Source organism: Mesoplodon bidens (assembly GCF_964165515.1).
Source record: "Mesoplodon bidens genome assembly, chromosome: 15".
Taxonomy (NCBI): domain Eukaryota; kingdom Metazoa; phylum Chordata; class Mammalia; order Artiodactyla; family Ziphiidae; genus Mesoplodon; species Mesoplodon bidens.
In genome coordinates, this window is record NC_138171.1 from 30,579,080 (window position 1) to 30,595,459 (window position 16,380).

General features: G+C 38.6%; 1 protein-coding gene and 1 pseudogene across 3 annotated transcripts in view; one reads left to right on the forward strand and one right to left on the reverse strand.

Annotated features, from left to right (window-relative positions):
- Positions 1–16,380, reverse strand: part of RNF24 (ring finger protein 24) — a 136,492-nt gene that overhangs the window by 49,320 nt on the left and 70,792 nt on the right. The window contains exon 1 of one of the 2 annotated variants that reach the window (XM_081255903.1): positions 1,840–2,076. The exons of the other annotated variant lie outside the window; for it this stretch is intronic. Within the exon in view, the coding sequence (XP_081112029.1) occupies positions 1,840–2,060 (221 nt within the window). The 5' untranslated portion in view covers positions 2,061–2,076. Of the gene's footprint in view, positions 1–1,839; positions 2,077–16,380 lie in introns of those variants that run through there. 2 annotated transcript variants of the gene reach the window in all.
- On the forward strand, positions 6,241–7,686 carry LOC308629150 (histone RNA hairpin-binding protein-like; annotated as a pseudogene). The gene has a single exon. The product of its transcript is annotated as a histone RNA hairpin-binding protein-like (transcript).

The window sequence follows — 16,380 nt, forward strand, 5'->3', positions numbered from 1 at the left end:
AGCTGAACCCCAGGAGCTGTGTGAACAAAGAAGAGAAAGGGAAATCTCTTTGAGCAGCCTCAGGAGCAGCGGATTAAATCTCCACAATCAACTTGATGTATCCTGCATCTCTGGAATACTTGAATAGACAACGAATCATCCCAAAATTGAGGCAGTGGATTTTGGGAGCAACTGTAGACTTGGGGTTTGCTTTCTGCATCTAATCTGTTTCTGGATTTATGTTTATCTTAGTTTTTAGTATTTAGTATTTAGACTTTATTATCACTGGTAGATTTGTTTATTGATTTGGTTGCTCTCTTCCTTCTTTTTATATATACAGATATATACATATATATTTTTTGTTTTCCCTTTTCTCTTTTTGTGAGTGTGTATGTGTATGCTTCTTTGTGTGATTTTGTCTGTATAGCTTTGCTTTTACCATTTGTCCTAGGGTTCTGTCTGTCTGTTTTTTTTTTTTTTTTTGTAGTGTTTTTAGCGCTTGTTATCATTGGTAGATTTGTTTTTTGGTTTGGTTGCTCTCTTCTTTCTTTTTTTTTCTTTTTATTACTTTTTAATTTTGTAAAATTATTTTTTAATTTTTAATTTTAATGTTATTTTATTATTACCTTTCTTTCTTTCCCTCCCTCCCTCCCTCCCTCTCTCTCTCTCTCTCTCTCTCCCCCTCTTTCTTTTTCGCCATTATTTCTGAGCTGTGTGGCTGACAGGGTCTTGGTGCTCCAGCCAGGTGTCATGCTTGTGCCTCTGAGTTGGGAGAACCAAGTTCAGGACATTGGTCCAACAGAGACCTCCCGGCTCCATGTAATATCAAATGGCAAAAGATCCCCCAGAGATCTCCATCTCAACGCTAAGACCCAGCTCCACTCAACGACCAGCAAGCTACAATGCTGGACACCCTATGCCAAACAACTAGCAAGACAGGAACACAACCCCACCCATTAGCACAGAGGCTGCCTAAAATCATAATAAGGTCACAGACACCCCAAAACACACCACCAGACGCGGTCCTGCCCACCAGAAAGACAAGATCCAGCCTCATCCACCAGAACACAGGCACCAGTCTCCTCCACCAGAAAGCCTACACAACCCACTGAAACAACCTTAGCCACTGGGGACAGACACCAAAAACAACGGGAACTAAGAACATGCATGCTGAGAAAGGAGACCCCAAACACAGTAAGGTAAGCAAAATGAGAAGACAGAGAAACACACAGCAGTGGAAGGAGCAAGGTAAAAACCCACCAGACCAAACAACTGAAAAGGAAGTAGGCAGTCAACCTGCAAAAGAATTCAGAGTAATGATAGTAAAGATATCCAAAATCTTGGAAATAGAATGGAGAAAATACAAGAAATGATTGACAAGGACCTAGAGGAACTAAAGAGCAAACAAACAATGATGAACAACACAATAAATGAAATTAAAAATTTTGTAGAAGGAACCAATAAGAGAATACCTGGGCAGAAGAACGGATAAGTGACCTGGAAGATAAAATAGTGGAAATAACTACTGCAGAGCAGAATAAAGAAAAAAGAATGAAAAGAATTGAGGACAGTCTCAGAGACCTCTGGGACAACATTAAATACACCAACATTCGTATTTTAGGGGTCCCAGAAGAAGAAGAGAAAAAGAAAGGGACTGAGAAAATATTTGAAGAGATAATAGTTGAAAACTTCCATAATATGGGAAAGGAAATAGTCATTCAAGTCCAGGAAGTGCAGAGAGTCCCATACAGGATAAATCCAAGGAGAAACACGCCAAGACACATATTAATCGAACTATCAAAAATTAAATACAAAGAAAAAATATTAAAAGCAACAACAGAAAAGCAACAAATAACGTACAAGAGGGCTTCCCTGGTGGCGCAGTGGTTGAGAGTCCGCCTGCCGATGTGGGGGACATGGGTTCGTGCCCTGGTCTGGGAGGATCCCAGATGCCGTGGAGCGGCTGGGCCCGTGAGCCATGCCCGCTGAGCCTGAACGTCCGGAGCCTGTGCTCTGCAACGGGAGAGGCCACAACAGTGAGAGGCCCGCGTACCGCAAAACAAACAAACAAACAAAAACATACAAGGGAATCCCCAAAAGGTTAACAGCTGATCTTGCAGCACAAACTCTGCAAGCCAGAAGGGAGTGGCAGGACATATTTAAAGTGATGAAAGGGAAAAACTTACAACCAAGATTACTCTACCCAGCAAGGATCTCATTCAGATTCTACAGAGAAATTAAAACCTTTATAGACAAGCAAAAGCTAAGAGGATTCAGCACCACCAAGCCAGCTTTAAAACAAATGCTAAAGGAACTTCTTTAGGCAGGAAACTCAAGAGAAGGAAAAGACCTACAATAACAAACCCAAAACAATTAAAATGGTAATAGGAACATACATATCGATAACTACCTTAAATGTAAATGGACTAAATACTCCAACCAAAAGACATAGACTGGCTGAATGGATACAAAAACAAGACCCGTATATATGCTGTCTACAAGAGACCCACTTCAGACCTAGGGCCACATACACACTGAAAGTGAGGGGATGGAAAAAGATATTCCATGCAAGTGGAAATCAAAAGAAAGCTGGAGTAGCAATTCTCATATCAGACAAAACAGACTTTAAAATAAAGACTATTACAAGAGACAAAGAAGGACACTACATAATCATCAAGGGATCAATCCAAGAAGAAGATATAACAATTGTAAATATTTATGCACCCAACATAGGAACACCTCAATACATAAGGCAAATGCTAACAGCCATAAAAGGGGAAATCGACAGTAACAGAATCATAGTAGGGGACTTTAACACCCCACTTTCACCAATGAACAGATCATCCCAAATGAAAATAAATAAGGAAACACAAGCTTTAAATGATACATTAAACAAGATGGACTTAATTGATATTTACAGGACATGCCATGCATAAACAACAGAATACACGTCACAAGTGCTCATGGAACGTTCTTCAGGATAGATCATATCTTGGGTCACAAATCAAGCCTTGGTAAATTTAAGAAAATTGAAATTGTATCAAGTATCTTTTCTGACCACAACGCTATGAGACTAGGTATCAATTACAGGAAAAAAATCTGTAAAAAATACAAACACATGGAGGCTAAACAACACTACTAAATAACCAAGAGCTCACTGAAGAAATCAAAGAGGAAATCAAAAAATACCTAGAAACAAATGACAATGAAAACACGACAACTCGAAACCTATGGGATGCAGCAAAAGCAGTTTTAAGAGCGAAGTTTATAGCAATACAATCCTACCTCAAGAAACAAGAAACGTCTCAAATAAACAACCTAATCTTATACCTAAAGCAATTAGGGAACGACGAACAAAAAACCTCCAAAGTTAGCAGAAGGAAAGAAATCATAAAAATCAGCTCAAAAATAAATAAAAAAGAAATGAAGGAAACAACAGCAAAGATCAATAAAACTAAAAGCTGATTCTTTGAGAAGATAAACAAAATTGGTAAACCATTAGCCAGACTCATCAAGAAAAAAAGGGAGAAGACTCAAACTAATAGAATTAGAAATGAAAAAGGAGAAGTAACAACTGACACTGCAGAAATACAAAGGATAAGGAGAGATTACTGCAAGCAAGTATATGCCAATAAAATGGACAACCTGGAAGAAATGGACAAATTCTTAGAAAAGCACAACCTTCCGAGACTGAACCAGGAAGAAATAGAAAATATAAACAGACCAATCACAAGCACTGAAATTGAGACTGTGATTAAATATCTTCCAACAAACATAAGCCCAGGACCAGATGGCTTCACATATGAATTCTAACAAACAGTTAGAAGAGAGCTAACACCTATCCTTCTCAAACTCTTCCAAAATATAGCAGAGGGAGGAACACTCCCAAACTCATTCTACAAGGCCACCATCACCCTGATACCAAAACTAGACAAAGATGTTACACAGAAAGAAAACTACAGGCCAATATCACTGATGAACATAGATACAAAAATCCTCAACAAAATACTAGCAAACAGAATCCAACAGCACATTAAAAGGATCATACACCATGATCAAGTGGGATTTATCCCAGGAATGAAAGGATTCTTTAATATACGCAAATCAATGTGATAAACCATATTAACAAATTGAATAAAAACCATATGATCATCTCAATAGATGCAGAAAAAGCTTCTGACAAAATTCAACACCGATTTATGATAAAAACCCTCCAGAAAGTAGGCATAGAGGGAACTTACCTGAACATAATAAAGGCCATATATGACAAACCCACAGCCAACATCGTTCTCAATGTTGAAAATCTGAAACCATTTCCTCTAAGACCAGGAACAAGACAAGGTTGTCCACTCTCACCACTATTATTCAACATAGTTTTCAAAGTTTTAGCCATGGCAATCAGAGAAGAAAAAGAAATAAAAGGAATCCAAATAGGAAAAGAAGTAAAGCTGTCACTGTTTGCAGATGACATCATAGTAGACATAGAGAATCCTAAAGATGCTACCAGAAAACTACAAGAGCTAATCAATGAATATGGTAAAGTAGCAGGATACAAAATTAATGCACAGAAATCTCTTGCATTCCTCTACACTAATAATGAAAAATCTGAAAGAGAAATTAAAGAAACACTCCCATTTACCACTGCAACAAAAAGAATAAAATACCTAGGAATAAACCTACCTAAGGAGACAAAAGACCTGTATGCAGAAAACTATAAGACACTGATGAAAGAAATTAAAGATGATACAGATTGAGGGATATACCATGTTCTTGGACTGGAAGAATAAATATTGTGAAAATGACTATACCACCCAAAGCAATCTACAGATTCAAGGCAATCCCTATCCAACTAGCCACCAATGGCATTTTTCACAGAACTAGAACAAAAAATTTCAATTTGTATGAAAACACAAAAGACCCTGAATAGCCAAAGCAATCTTGAGAAAGAAAAACGGAGCTGGAGGAATCAGGCTCCTAGACTTCAGACTATACTACAAAGCTACAGTAATCAAGACAGTATGGTACTGGCACAAAAACAGAAATATAGATCAATGGAACAGGATAGAAAGCCCAGAGATAAACCCATGCACATATGGTCACCTTATTTTTTATAAAGGAGGCAAGAATATACAATGGAGAAAAGGCAGCTTCTTCAATAAGTGGTGCTGTGAAAATTGGACAGCTATATGTAAAAGACTGAAATTAGAACACTCCCTAACACCATACACAAAAATAAACTCAGAATGGATTAAAGACCTAAATGTAAGGCCAGACACTATCAAACTCTTCAAGGAGAACACAGGCAGAACACTCTGTGACATAAATCACAGCAAGATCCTTTCTGACCCACCTCCTACAGAAATGGAAATAAAAACAAAAATAAACAAATGGGACCTAATGAAACTTAAAAGCTTTTGCACAGCAAAGGAAAACCTAAACAAGACCAAAAGACAACCCTCAGAATGGGAGAAAATATTTGCAAATGAAGCTACTGGCAGAGGATTAATCTCCAGAATTTCCAAGCAGCTCATGTAGCTCAATATCAAAAAAAAAAAACCACAACCCAATCCAAAAATGGGCAGAAGACCTACATAGACCTTTATCCAAAGAAGATATACAGATTGCCAACAAATACATGGAAGGATGCTCAGCATCACTAATCATTAGAGAAATGCAAATCAAAACTACAATGAGATATCATCTCACACCAGTCAGAATGGCCATCATCAAAAAATCTACAAACAATAAATGCTGGAGAGGGTGTGGAGGAAAGGGAACCCTCTTGCACTGTTGGTGGGAATGTAAATTGATACAGCCACCATGGAGAACAGCATGGAGGTTCCTTAGAAAACTAAAAATAGAACTACCATACGACCCAGCAATCCCACTACTGGCATATACCCTGAAAACCATAATTGAAAAGGAGTCAGGTACCACAATGTTCATTGCAACTCTATTTACAATAGCCAGGACATGGAAGCAACCTAAGTGCCCATTGAAAGATGAATGGATAAAGAAGATGTGGCACATATATACAATGGAATATTACTCAGCCATAAAAGAAACGAAATTGAGTTATTTATAGTGAGGTGGATGGATCTAGAGTCTGTCATACAGAGTGAAGTCAGAAAGAGAAAAACAAATACCGTATGCTAACACATATATATGCAATCTAAAAAAAAAAAAAGGTTCTGAAGAACCTAGGGGCAGGACAGGAATAAAGACGCAGACGTAGAGAATGGACTTGAGGACACGGGGAGGGGGATGGGTAAGCTAGGGGAAGTGAGAGAGTGGCATGGACATATATACACTACCAAATGTAAAACAGATAGGTAGTGGGAAGCAACTGCATAGCACAGGGAGATCAACTCGGTGTTTGTGACCACCTAGAGGGGTGGGATAGGGAGGGTGGGAGGGAGATGCAAGAAGGAGGAGATATGGGCATGTATGTATATGTATAGCTGATTCACTTTGTTATAAAGCAGAAACTAACACAGCATTGTGAAGCTATTATACTCCAACAAAGATAAAAAATCACCAGTAAAAAAAAAAATAACAGAGTCCGTGAGCGTCGCGCGGAGAGGAAGTCTCCACTGCCGCCACCGCCACCGCCAGACCCCAGGCCCCCGCGACCCCGCCCGCCGTGTCGCCATGGCCTGCCGGCCGCGAAGTCCCCCGGGTGCGGGACTCGCCGCGACGGCCACAACAGCCAGCCGCCCGCTGCGAGATGGAGCCTGGGACACAAGAGCACGGCCAAGGGGAGGCGCTGGAAGTCCGAGGACGCCGAGGGCCCCACGAGGACGCCGGGCGACCGCAGACCCGATAGCTTTACCACTCCCAAAGGCCCTAAGCCCCATTCTAGATGTTCAGACTGGGCAAGTGCAGCTGAAGAAGATGAAATGAGGACTCGAGTTAACAATGAAATTGCAAGATATAAAAGGAAACTCCTCATAAATGACTTTGGAAGGGAGAGAAAATCATAATCAGGAAATTCGGATTCAAAGGAGTCTATGTCAGCATTGCCAGCTGAGTTGGAGACCGATGAAAGTGTCCTGATGAGGAGACAGAAGCAGACCGACTATGGGAAGAACACCATCGCCTACGATTGCTATATTAAAGAAGTCCCAAGGCACCTTCGACAGCCTGGCATTCATCCCCAAACCCCCAACAAATTCAAGAAGTATAGTCCACGATCATGGGATCAGCAGATCAAACTCTGGAAGGTGGCTCTGCATTTTTGGAATCCTCCAGCGGAAGAAGGATGTGATTTGCAAGAAATACGTCCTGTTGACCTCGGGGAGATTGAGATGGAATCCGCGGAGAGCAGCTCTGAGTCCCAGACGAGCTCTCAGGATAACTTCGATATGTACTGTGGCACACCCACGAAAGTTAGAAACGTGGACTGCCCGGCAGAGGATGAGTTTGACTTGAAAGCCTGTTTAACTGAACCCTTGAAAGACTTCTCAGCCATGAGCTAAATGGCGCCACCTGGAGGCCACTGGGAGCAGCGCTGCCTCCCCAGGTGGGTGTTGGCCGCCAAGCATGCATCCTGCGTTTGTAACTGGAGGTTTCTGTTAATAGTGTACAGTCTCATGGTGAATTGTTGTTCTTGCCTTATTTTCTTAAGAAACGTTAATTTTATGTATAGGGAGTGTATTCTGCATGTTTTAAACTGTAAATGGAACTAAATCCGAGGAAAATTGAACTTGAAGCAATCTTGCAACAATCTTAATTGCTTAATCTCCCGCATCCTTGAAGTCAACCTGACAAGTGTACCGTAACTGGATTTCCACAAGTATTTTAGACATTAAATTGCTACTTGTCAGATGGCTGGTTTGGGTTTAAGCGTATGTTCACTGGGATTTCTTTACTGGTATCTGAATGAGTGTTCTCATAATCAGATACCTTTAATATCTTTATGGAAAGGGTTAGGGTTTGGGCTGTTTGTCAATATGTCAAGATTGTTTTTTTTCATCATACAGAGAACTGAATAGTGAGATATTAAATTGAGCTGGTAAATTAATGGGGTTTATGTAAGTTATACAGTCTTAATTTGGTATTTGTAAGTAGCACTAAGTAGGCCTTCTACCTATACCGTTTCCAAGAGTTTAGAAAGCAGAAGCATTTAGAAAGAACATTTTTTTTACAATCAGTTAATTTACCATGTAAAATTGTTGTGAATGATAATGTGTACAGATTTTCTGTTCAAATATTCAATTGTAAACTTCTTGTTAAGACTGTTGTGTTTCTATTGCTTTTGTATGGAATGACATTGCAAAAATAAAAAGGACCTTCTTTAACTATGTTGCCAAAAAAAAAAAAATAGAAAAACCCTTTAATGCAGGTTAGCCAATCCCAAAAAACCCCCTCATTATCAAAGGTTGTAATTAAAAATTTAATTACGATTTTATTGTTTTTCATCTCAACTATATAACAGAAACTCCGAGATGACAGAATCTGTGATGTTTTGATCATTGTGGCATTCCCAGCATCTAGGATGTGCTGAGAATACATTTATTAAATGAAAGATTAAGTAACAATATAAACTTACCAAGTATATACATGATCAAATGAAAACTTCTCTCAAAAACCACATTTCAAACAAATATCATATATTAATGCACATATGTGGAATCTAGAAAAATGGTATGGATGAACCGGTTTGCAGGGCAGAAATAGAGACACAGATGTAGAGAAGAAACATATGGACACCAAGGGGGGAAAGCGGGGGTGGTGGTGGTGGTGGTTGTGGGATGAATTGGGAGATTGGGATTGACATATATACACTAATATGTATAAAATAGATAACTAATAAGAACCTGCTGTATAAAAAATAAATAAAATTCAAAAAAAAACCCACCCCCAAACCACATTTCAGTGCCTTATGATATTGTCCCAAAGGCCATGTTCTTGAGGCTCTGCAGAAGCCTTCTTGCAATAATCTAGAAGTTTCAGTTTCCGGTATCTTCCCATCCCCTTTTTTGTTCCTATTAGCTTTTTTGAGATATAATTTATGTACCTAAAATTCATTTTCAGTGTACCTTATTTTAAGTGTAATTCAATGATTTTTGGTAAATTTTGAGTTGTGCAATCATCACCATAATCCACTTTCAGATCATTTTTATCATCCCCAAAAGGAAACTGTACTCATTAGCTGTCATTCCCTATTCCAACCCCCAGCCCGAGGCAACTACTAATCCACTTCGTCTCTAAAGATTTGCCTTTTCTGGACATTTTATGTAAGTGGAATCACAATACATGGTATTTTGTGTCTGGTTTCTTTCATTTAGCATAATGTCTTCAGTGTTCATCCACATTATAGCCTATATTAGTACTTTGTTTCCTTTTATTGACAAATAGTATTCCATTTTATGGATAAACTGTATGTCTTTATTCACTTACCAGTTGACTAGACACTTGGATTGTTTCCATTTTTTGGCTATTATAAATAATAAAGTTATAATAATGCTCAGCTGCTATGAACATTCATGTGAAACTTTTTGTGTGGACATATTTTTTCACTTCTCTTGGGTATATAACTAGGAGTGAAGTTGCTGGGTCATATGGTAAGTTAATGTTTAACCTTTTGAGGAACAGCCAGACTGTTTTCTAAAGTGGCTGCACAATTTTACAATCTCAGAGGCAGTGTATGAGGGTTTGAATTTCTCCACATCCTCTCCAAACTTGTTACCTTTTTGATTTCAGCCATCCTAGTGAATGTGAAGTGGTACCTCACTGTGGTTTTTAATTTGCATTTCATTAGTGATTAGTGATACTGAGCATCTTTTCATGTGCATACTGGCCAGTTGCATATTATCTTTGTTGAAATATTTGAATCCTTTGCCCAATTTTATTTCATTTTAAAAAATATTTATTTATTTAGTTATTTTTGGCTGCGTTGGGTCTTAGTTGTGGCATGTAGGATCTTTTATTGCAGCATGGGGGCTCTTCGTTGTGGTGCACGGGCTCAAGAGCGCGTGGGCTCTGTAGTTTGCAGCACCACAGGCTTTCTAGTTGAGGTGCACAGGCTTAGTTGCCCCGTGGCATGTGGGATCTTAGTTCCCCGACCAGGGAATCGAACCCATCTCCCCTGCATTGGAAGGTGGATTCTTTACCACTGGACCACCAGGGAATTCCCTGCCCAATTTTATTTTTTTTGAATTTTTGAATTTTATTTTATTTATATTTTTATACAGCAGGTTCTTATTAGTTATCTATTTTATACATATTAGTGTATATATGTCAATCCCAATCTCCCAATTCATACCACCACCACCATCCCCCCCAGCCACTTTCCCCCCTTGGTGTCCCTACGTTTGTTCTCTACATCTGTGTGTCTCTCTCTGCCCTGCAAACCAGTTCATCTGCACCATTCTTCTAGGTTCCACATATACATGTTAATATACGATATTTGTTTTTCTCTTTCTGACTTACTTCACTCTGTATGACAGTCTTTAGATCCATCCACGTCTCTACAAATGAACCAATTTCGTTCCTTTTTATGGCTGAGTAATATTCCATTGTATATATGTACCACATCTTTTTTATCCATTTGTCTGTCAATGGGCATTTAGGTTGCTTCCATGACCTGGCTACTGTAAATAGTGCTGCAATAAACATTGGGTGCATGTGTCTATTTGAGTTATGGTTTTCTCCAGGTATATGCCCAGTAGTGGGATTGCTGGGTCATATGGTAATTCTATTTTTAGTTCTTTAAGGAACCTCCATACTGTTCTCCACAGTGGCTGTATCAATTTACATTCCCACCAACAGTGCAAGAGGGTTCCCTTTCATCCACACCCTCTTCAGCATTTGTTGTTTGTAGATTTTGATGATGCCCATTCTAACTGGTGTGAGGTGATACCTCATTGTAGTTTTGATTTGCATTTCTCTAATAATTAGTGATGGTGAGCAGCTTTTCATGTGCTTCTTGGCCATCTGTATGTCTTCTTTGGAGAAATGTCTATTTAGGTCTTCTGTCCATTTTTGGATTGGGTTGTTTGCTTTTTTAATATTGAGCTGCATGAGCTGTTCACATATTTTGGAGATTAATCCTTTGTCCGTTGATTTTCTCCCATTCTGAGGGTTTTCTTTTTGTCTTGTTTGTAATTTCCTTTGCTTGGCAAAGTTTAAGTTTCATTAGGTCCCATTTGTTTTTTGTTTTTATTTCCATTACTCTAGGAGGTGGATCAAAAAAGATCTTGCTGTGATTTATGTCAAAGAGTGTTCTGCCTATGTTTTCCTCTAAGAGTTTTATAGTGTCTGGCCTTACATTTAGCTCTTTAAATGCAAAAAATAAACGCCATTTTGAGTTTATTTTTGTGTATGGTGTTAGGGAGTGTTCTAATTTCATCCTTTTACATGTAGCTGTCCACTTTTCCCAGCACCACTTATTGAAGAGACTGCTTTTTCTCCATTTTATGGCCTTGCCTCCTTTGTCATAGATTAGTTGACCATAGGTGCTTTCTATTCTTTTTCTTTTTAAATTTTTTTATTAGTATCTGCTTTATAACAAAGTGAATCAGTCATACATATACATCCATTCCCACATCCCTTCCCTCATGCATCTCCCTCCCTCCCACCCTCCCCATCCCACCCCTCCAGGCGGTCACAAAGCACCGAGCTGATCTCCCTGTGCTCTGTGGCTGCTTCCCACTATCTATCTACCTCACGTTTGGTAGTGTATACATGTCCATGCCTCTCTTTCGCTTTGTCACAGCTTACACTTCCCCCTCCCCATATCCTCAAGTCCATTCTCAAGTAGGTCTGTGTCTTTATTCCCGTTTTACCCCTAGGTTCTTCATGACATTTTAAAAAAAAATTCCATATATATGTGTTAGCATACGGTATTTGTCTTTCTCTTTCTGACTTACTTCACTCTGTATGACAGACTCTAGGTCTATCCACCTCATTACAAATAGCTCAGTTTCGTTTCTTTTTATGGCTGAGTAATATTCCATTGTATATATGTGCCATATCTTCTTTATCCATTCATCCGATGATGGACATTTAGGTTGTTTCCAGCTCCGGGCTATTGTGAATAGAGCTGCAATGAACATTTTGGTACATGTCTCTTTTGGAATTATGGTTTTCTCAGGGTATATGCCTAGTAGTGGGATTGCTGGGTCATATGGTAGTTCTATTTTTAGTTTTTTAAGGAACCTCCATACTGTTCTCCATAGTGGCTGTACCAATTCACATTCCCACCAGCAGTGCAAGAGTGTTCCCTTTTCTCCACACCCTCTCCAGCATTTATTGTTTCTAGATTTCTTGATGATGGCCATTCTGACTGGTGTGAGATGATATCTCATTGTAGTTTTGATTTGCATTTCTCTAATGATTAATGATGTTGAGCATTCTTTCATGTGTTTGTTGGCAGTCTGTATATCTTCTTTGGAGAAATGCCTATTTAAGTCTTCTGCCCATTTTGGATTGGGTTGTTTTTTTGCTATTGAGCTGCATGAGCTGTTTATAAATTTTGGAGATGAATCCTTTGTCAGTTGCTTCATTTGCAAATATTTTCTCCCATTCTGAGGGTTGTCTTTTGGTCTTGTTTATGGTTTCCTTTGCTGTGCAAAAGCTTTGAAATTTCATTAGGTCCCATTTGTTTGTTTATTTATTTATTTATTTATTTTTTTTTTTATTAGTTTCTGCTTTATAACAAAGTGAATCAGTCATACATATACATCTGTTCCCACATCCCTTCACTCATGCATCTCCCTCCCTCCCACCCTCCCCATCCCACCCCTCCAGGCGGTCACAAAGCACCGAGCTGATCTCCCTGTGCTCTGCGGCTGCTTCTCACTATCTATTTACCTTACGTTTGGTAGTGTATACATGTCCATGCCTCTCTTTCGCTTTGTCACAGCTTACCCTTCCCCCTCCCCATATCCTCAAGTCCATTCTCAAGTAGGTCTGTGTCTTTATTCCCGTTTTACCCCTAGGTTCTTCATGACATTTTTTTTTTAAATTCCGTATATATGTGTTAGCATACGGTATTTGTCTTTCTCTTTCTGACTTACTTCACTCTGTATGACAGACTCTAGGTCTATCCACCTCATTACAAATAGCTCAGTTTCGTTTCTTTTTATGGCTGAGTAATATTCCATTGTATATATGTGCCACATCTTCTTTACCCATTCATCTGATGATGGACACTTAGGTTGTTTCCAGCTCCGGGCTATTGTGAATAGAGCTGCAATGAACATTTTGGTACATGTCTCTTTTGGAATTATGGTTTTCTCAGGGTATATGCCTAGTAGTGGGATTGCTGGGTCATATGGTAGTTCTATTTTTAGTTTTTTAAGGAACCTCCATACTGTTCTCCATAGTGGTTGTACCAATTCACATTCCCACCAGCAGTGCAAGAGTGTTCCCTTTTCTCCACACCCTCTCCAGCATTTATTGTTTCTAGATTTCCTGATGATGGCCATTCTGACTGGTGCGAGATGATATCTCATTGTAGTTTTGATTTGCATTTCTCTAATGATTAATGATGTTGAGCATTCTTTCATGTGTTTGTTGGCAGTCTGTATATCTTCTTTGGAGAAATGCCTATTTAAGTCTTCAGCCCATTTTTGGATTGGGTTGTATGTTTTTTTGCTATTGAGCTGCATGAGCTGTTTATAAATTTTGGAGATGAATCTTTTGTCAGTTGCTTCATTTGCAAATATTTTCTCCCATTCTGAGGGTTGTCTTTTGGTCTTGTTTATGGTTTCCTTTGCTGTGCAAAAGCTTTGAAGTTTCATTAGGTCCCATTTGTTTATCTTTGTTTTTATTTCCATTTCTCTAGGAGGTGGGTCCAAAAGGATCTTGCTGTGATTTATGTCATAGAGTGTTCTGCCTATGTTTTCCTCTAAGAGTTTGATAGTTTCTGGCCTTACATTTAGGTCTTTAATCCATTTTGAGCTTATTTTTGTGTATGGTGTTAGGGAATGATCTAATCTCATACTTTTACATGTCCCTGTCCAGTTTTCCCAGCACCACTTATTGAAGAGGCTGTCTTTTCTCCACTGTACATTCCTGCCTCCTTTATCAAAGATAAGTTGACCATATGTGCGTGGGTTTATCTCTGGGCTTTCTATCCTGTTCCATTGATCTATCTTTCTGTTTTTATGCCAGTACCACACTGTCTTGATTACTGTAGCTTTGTAGTATAGTCTGAAGTCAGGGAGCCTGATTCCTCCAGCTCCGTTTTTCGTTCTCAAGATTGCTTTGGCTATTTGGGGTCTTTTGTTTTTCCAAACAAATTTTGAAATTTTTTGTTCTAGTTCTGTGAAAAATGCCAGTGGTAGTTTGATAGGGATTGCATTGAATCTGTAGATTGCTTTGGGTAGTAGAGTCATTTTCACAATATTGATTCTTCCAATCCAGGAGCATGGTATATCTCTCATTCTATTTGTATCATCTTTAATTTCTTTCATCAGTGTCTTATAATTTTCTGCATACAGGTCTTTTGTCTCCTTAGGTAGGTTTATTCCTAGATATTTAATTCTTTTTGTTGCAATGGTAAATGGGACTGTTTTCTTGATTTCATTTTCAGATTTTTCATCATTAGTGTTCAGGAATGCCAGAGATTTCTGTGCATTAATTTTGTATCCTGCTACTTTACCAAATTCATTGATTAGCTCTAGTAGTTTTCTGGTAGCATCTTTAGGATTCTCTATGTATAGTATCATGTCATTTGCAAACAGTGACAGCTTTACTTCTTCTTTTCCAATTTGGATTCCTTTTATTTTCTTTTCTTCTCTGATTGCTGTGGCTAGAACTTCCAAAACTAGGTTGAATAAGAGTGGTGAGAGTGGGCAGCCTTGTCTTGTTCCTGATCTTAGTGGAAATGGTTTCAGTTTTTCACCATTGAGGACAATGTTGGCTGTGGGTTTGTCACATATGGCCTTTATTATGTTGAGGAAAGTTCCCTCTATGCCTACTTTCTGCAGGGTTTTTATCATAAATGGGTGTTGAATTTTTTCAAAAGCTTTCTCTGCATCTATTGAGATGATCATATGGTTTTTCTCCTTCAACTTGTTAATATGGTGTATCACATTGATTGATTTGCGTATATTGAAGAATCCTTGCATTCCTGGAATAAACCCCACTTGATCATGGTGTATGATCCTTTTAATGTGCTGTTGGATTCTGTTTGCTAGTATTTTGTTGAGGATTTTTGCATCTATGTTCATCAGTGATATTGGCCTGTAGTATTCTTTCTTTGTGACATCCTTGCCTGGTTTTGGTATCAAGGTGATGGTGGCCTCATAGAATGAGTTTGGGAGTGTTCCTTCCTCTGATATTGTTTGGAAGAGTTTGAGAAGGATGGGTGTTAGCTCTTCTCTAAATGTTTGATAAAATTCGCCTGTGAAGCCATCTGGTCCTGGGCTTTTGTTTGTTGGAAGATTTTTAATCACAGTTTCAATTTCAGTGCTTGTGATTGGTCTATTCATATTTTCTATTTCTTCCTGATTCAGTCTTGGCAGGTTGTGCATTTCTAAGAATTTGTCCATTTCTTCCAGGTTGTCCATTTTATTGGCATAGAGTTGCTTGTAGTAATCTCTCATGATCTTTTGTATTTCTGCAGTGTCAGTTGTTACTTCTCCTTTTTCATTTCTAATTCTATTGATTTGAGTCTTCTCCCTTCTTTTCTTGATGAGTCTGGCTAATGGTTTGTCAATTTGGTTTATCTTCTCAAAGAACCAGCTTTTAGTTTGGTTGATCTTTGCTATCATTTCCTTCATTTCTTTTTCATTTATTTCTGATCTGATCTTTATGATTTCTTTCCTTCTGCTAACTTTGGGGTTTTTTGTTCTTCTTTCTCTAATTGCTTTAGGTGCAGGGTCAGGTTGTTTACTCGAGATGTTTCCTGTTTCTTAAGGTGGGATTGTATTGCTATAAACTTCCCCCTTAGAACTGCTTTTGCTGCGTCCCATAGGTTTTGGGTCGTCGTGTCTCCATTGTCATTTGTTTCTAGGTATTTGTTAATTTCCTCTTTTATTTCTTCAGTGATCACTTCGTTATTGAGTAGTGTATTGATTAGCCTCCATGTGTTTGTATTTTTTACAGATCTTTTCCTGTAATTGATGTCTAGTCTCATAGCATAGTGGTCAGAAAAGATACTTGATACAATTTCAATTTTCTTAAATTTACCAAGGCTTGATTTGTGACCCAAGATATGATCTATCCTGGAGAATGTTCCATGAGCACTTGAGAAAAATGTGTATTCTGTTGTTTTTGGATGGAATGTCCTATAAATATCAATTAAGTCCATCTTGTTTAATGTATCATTTAAAGCTTGTGTTTCCTTATTTATTTTCATTTTGGATGATCTGTCCATTGGTGAAAGTGGGGTGTTAAAGTCTCCTACTATGATTGTGTTACTGTCGATTTCCCCTTTTATGGCTGTTA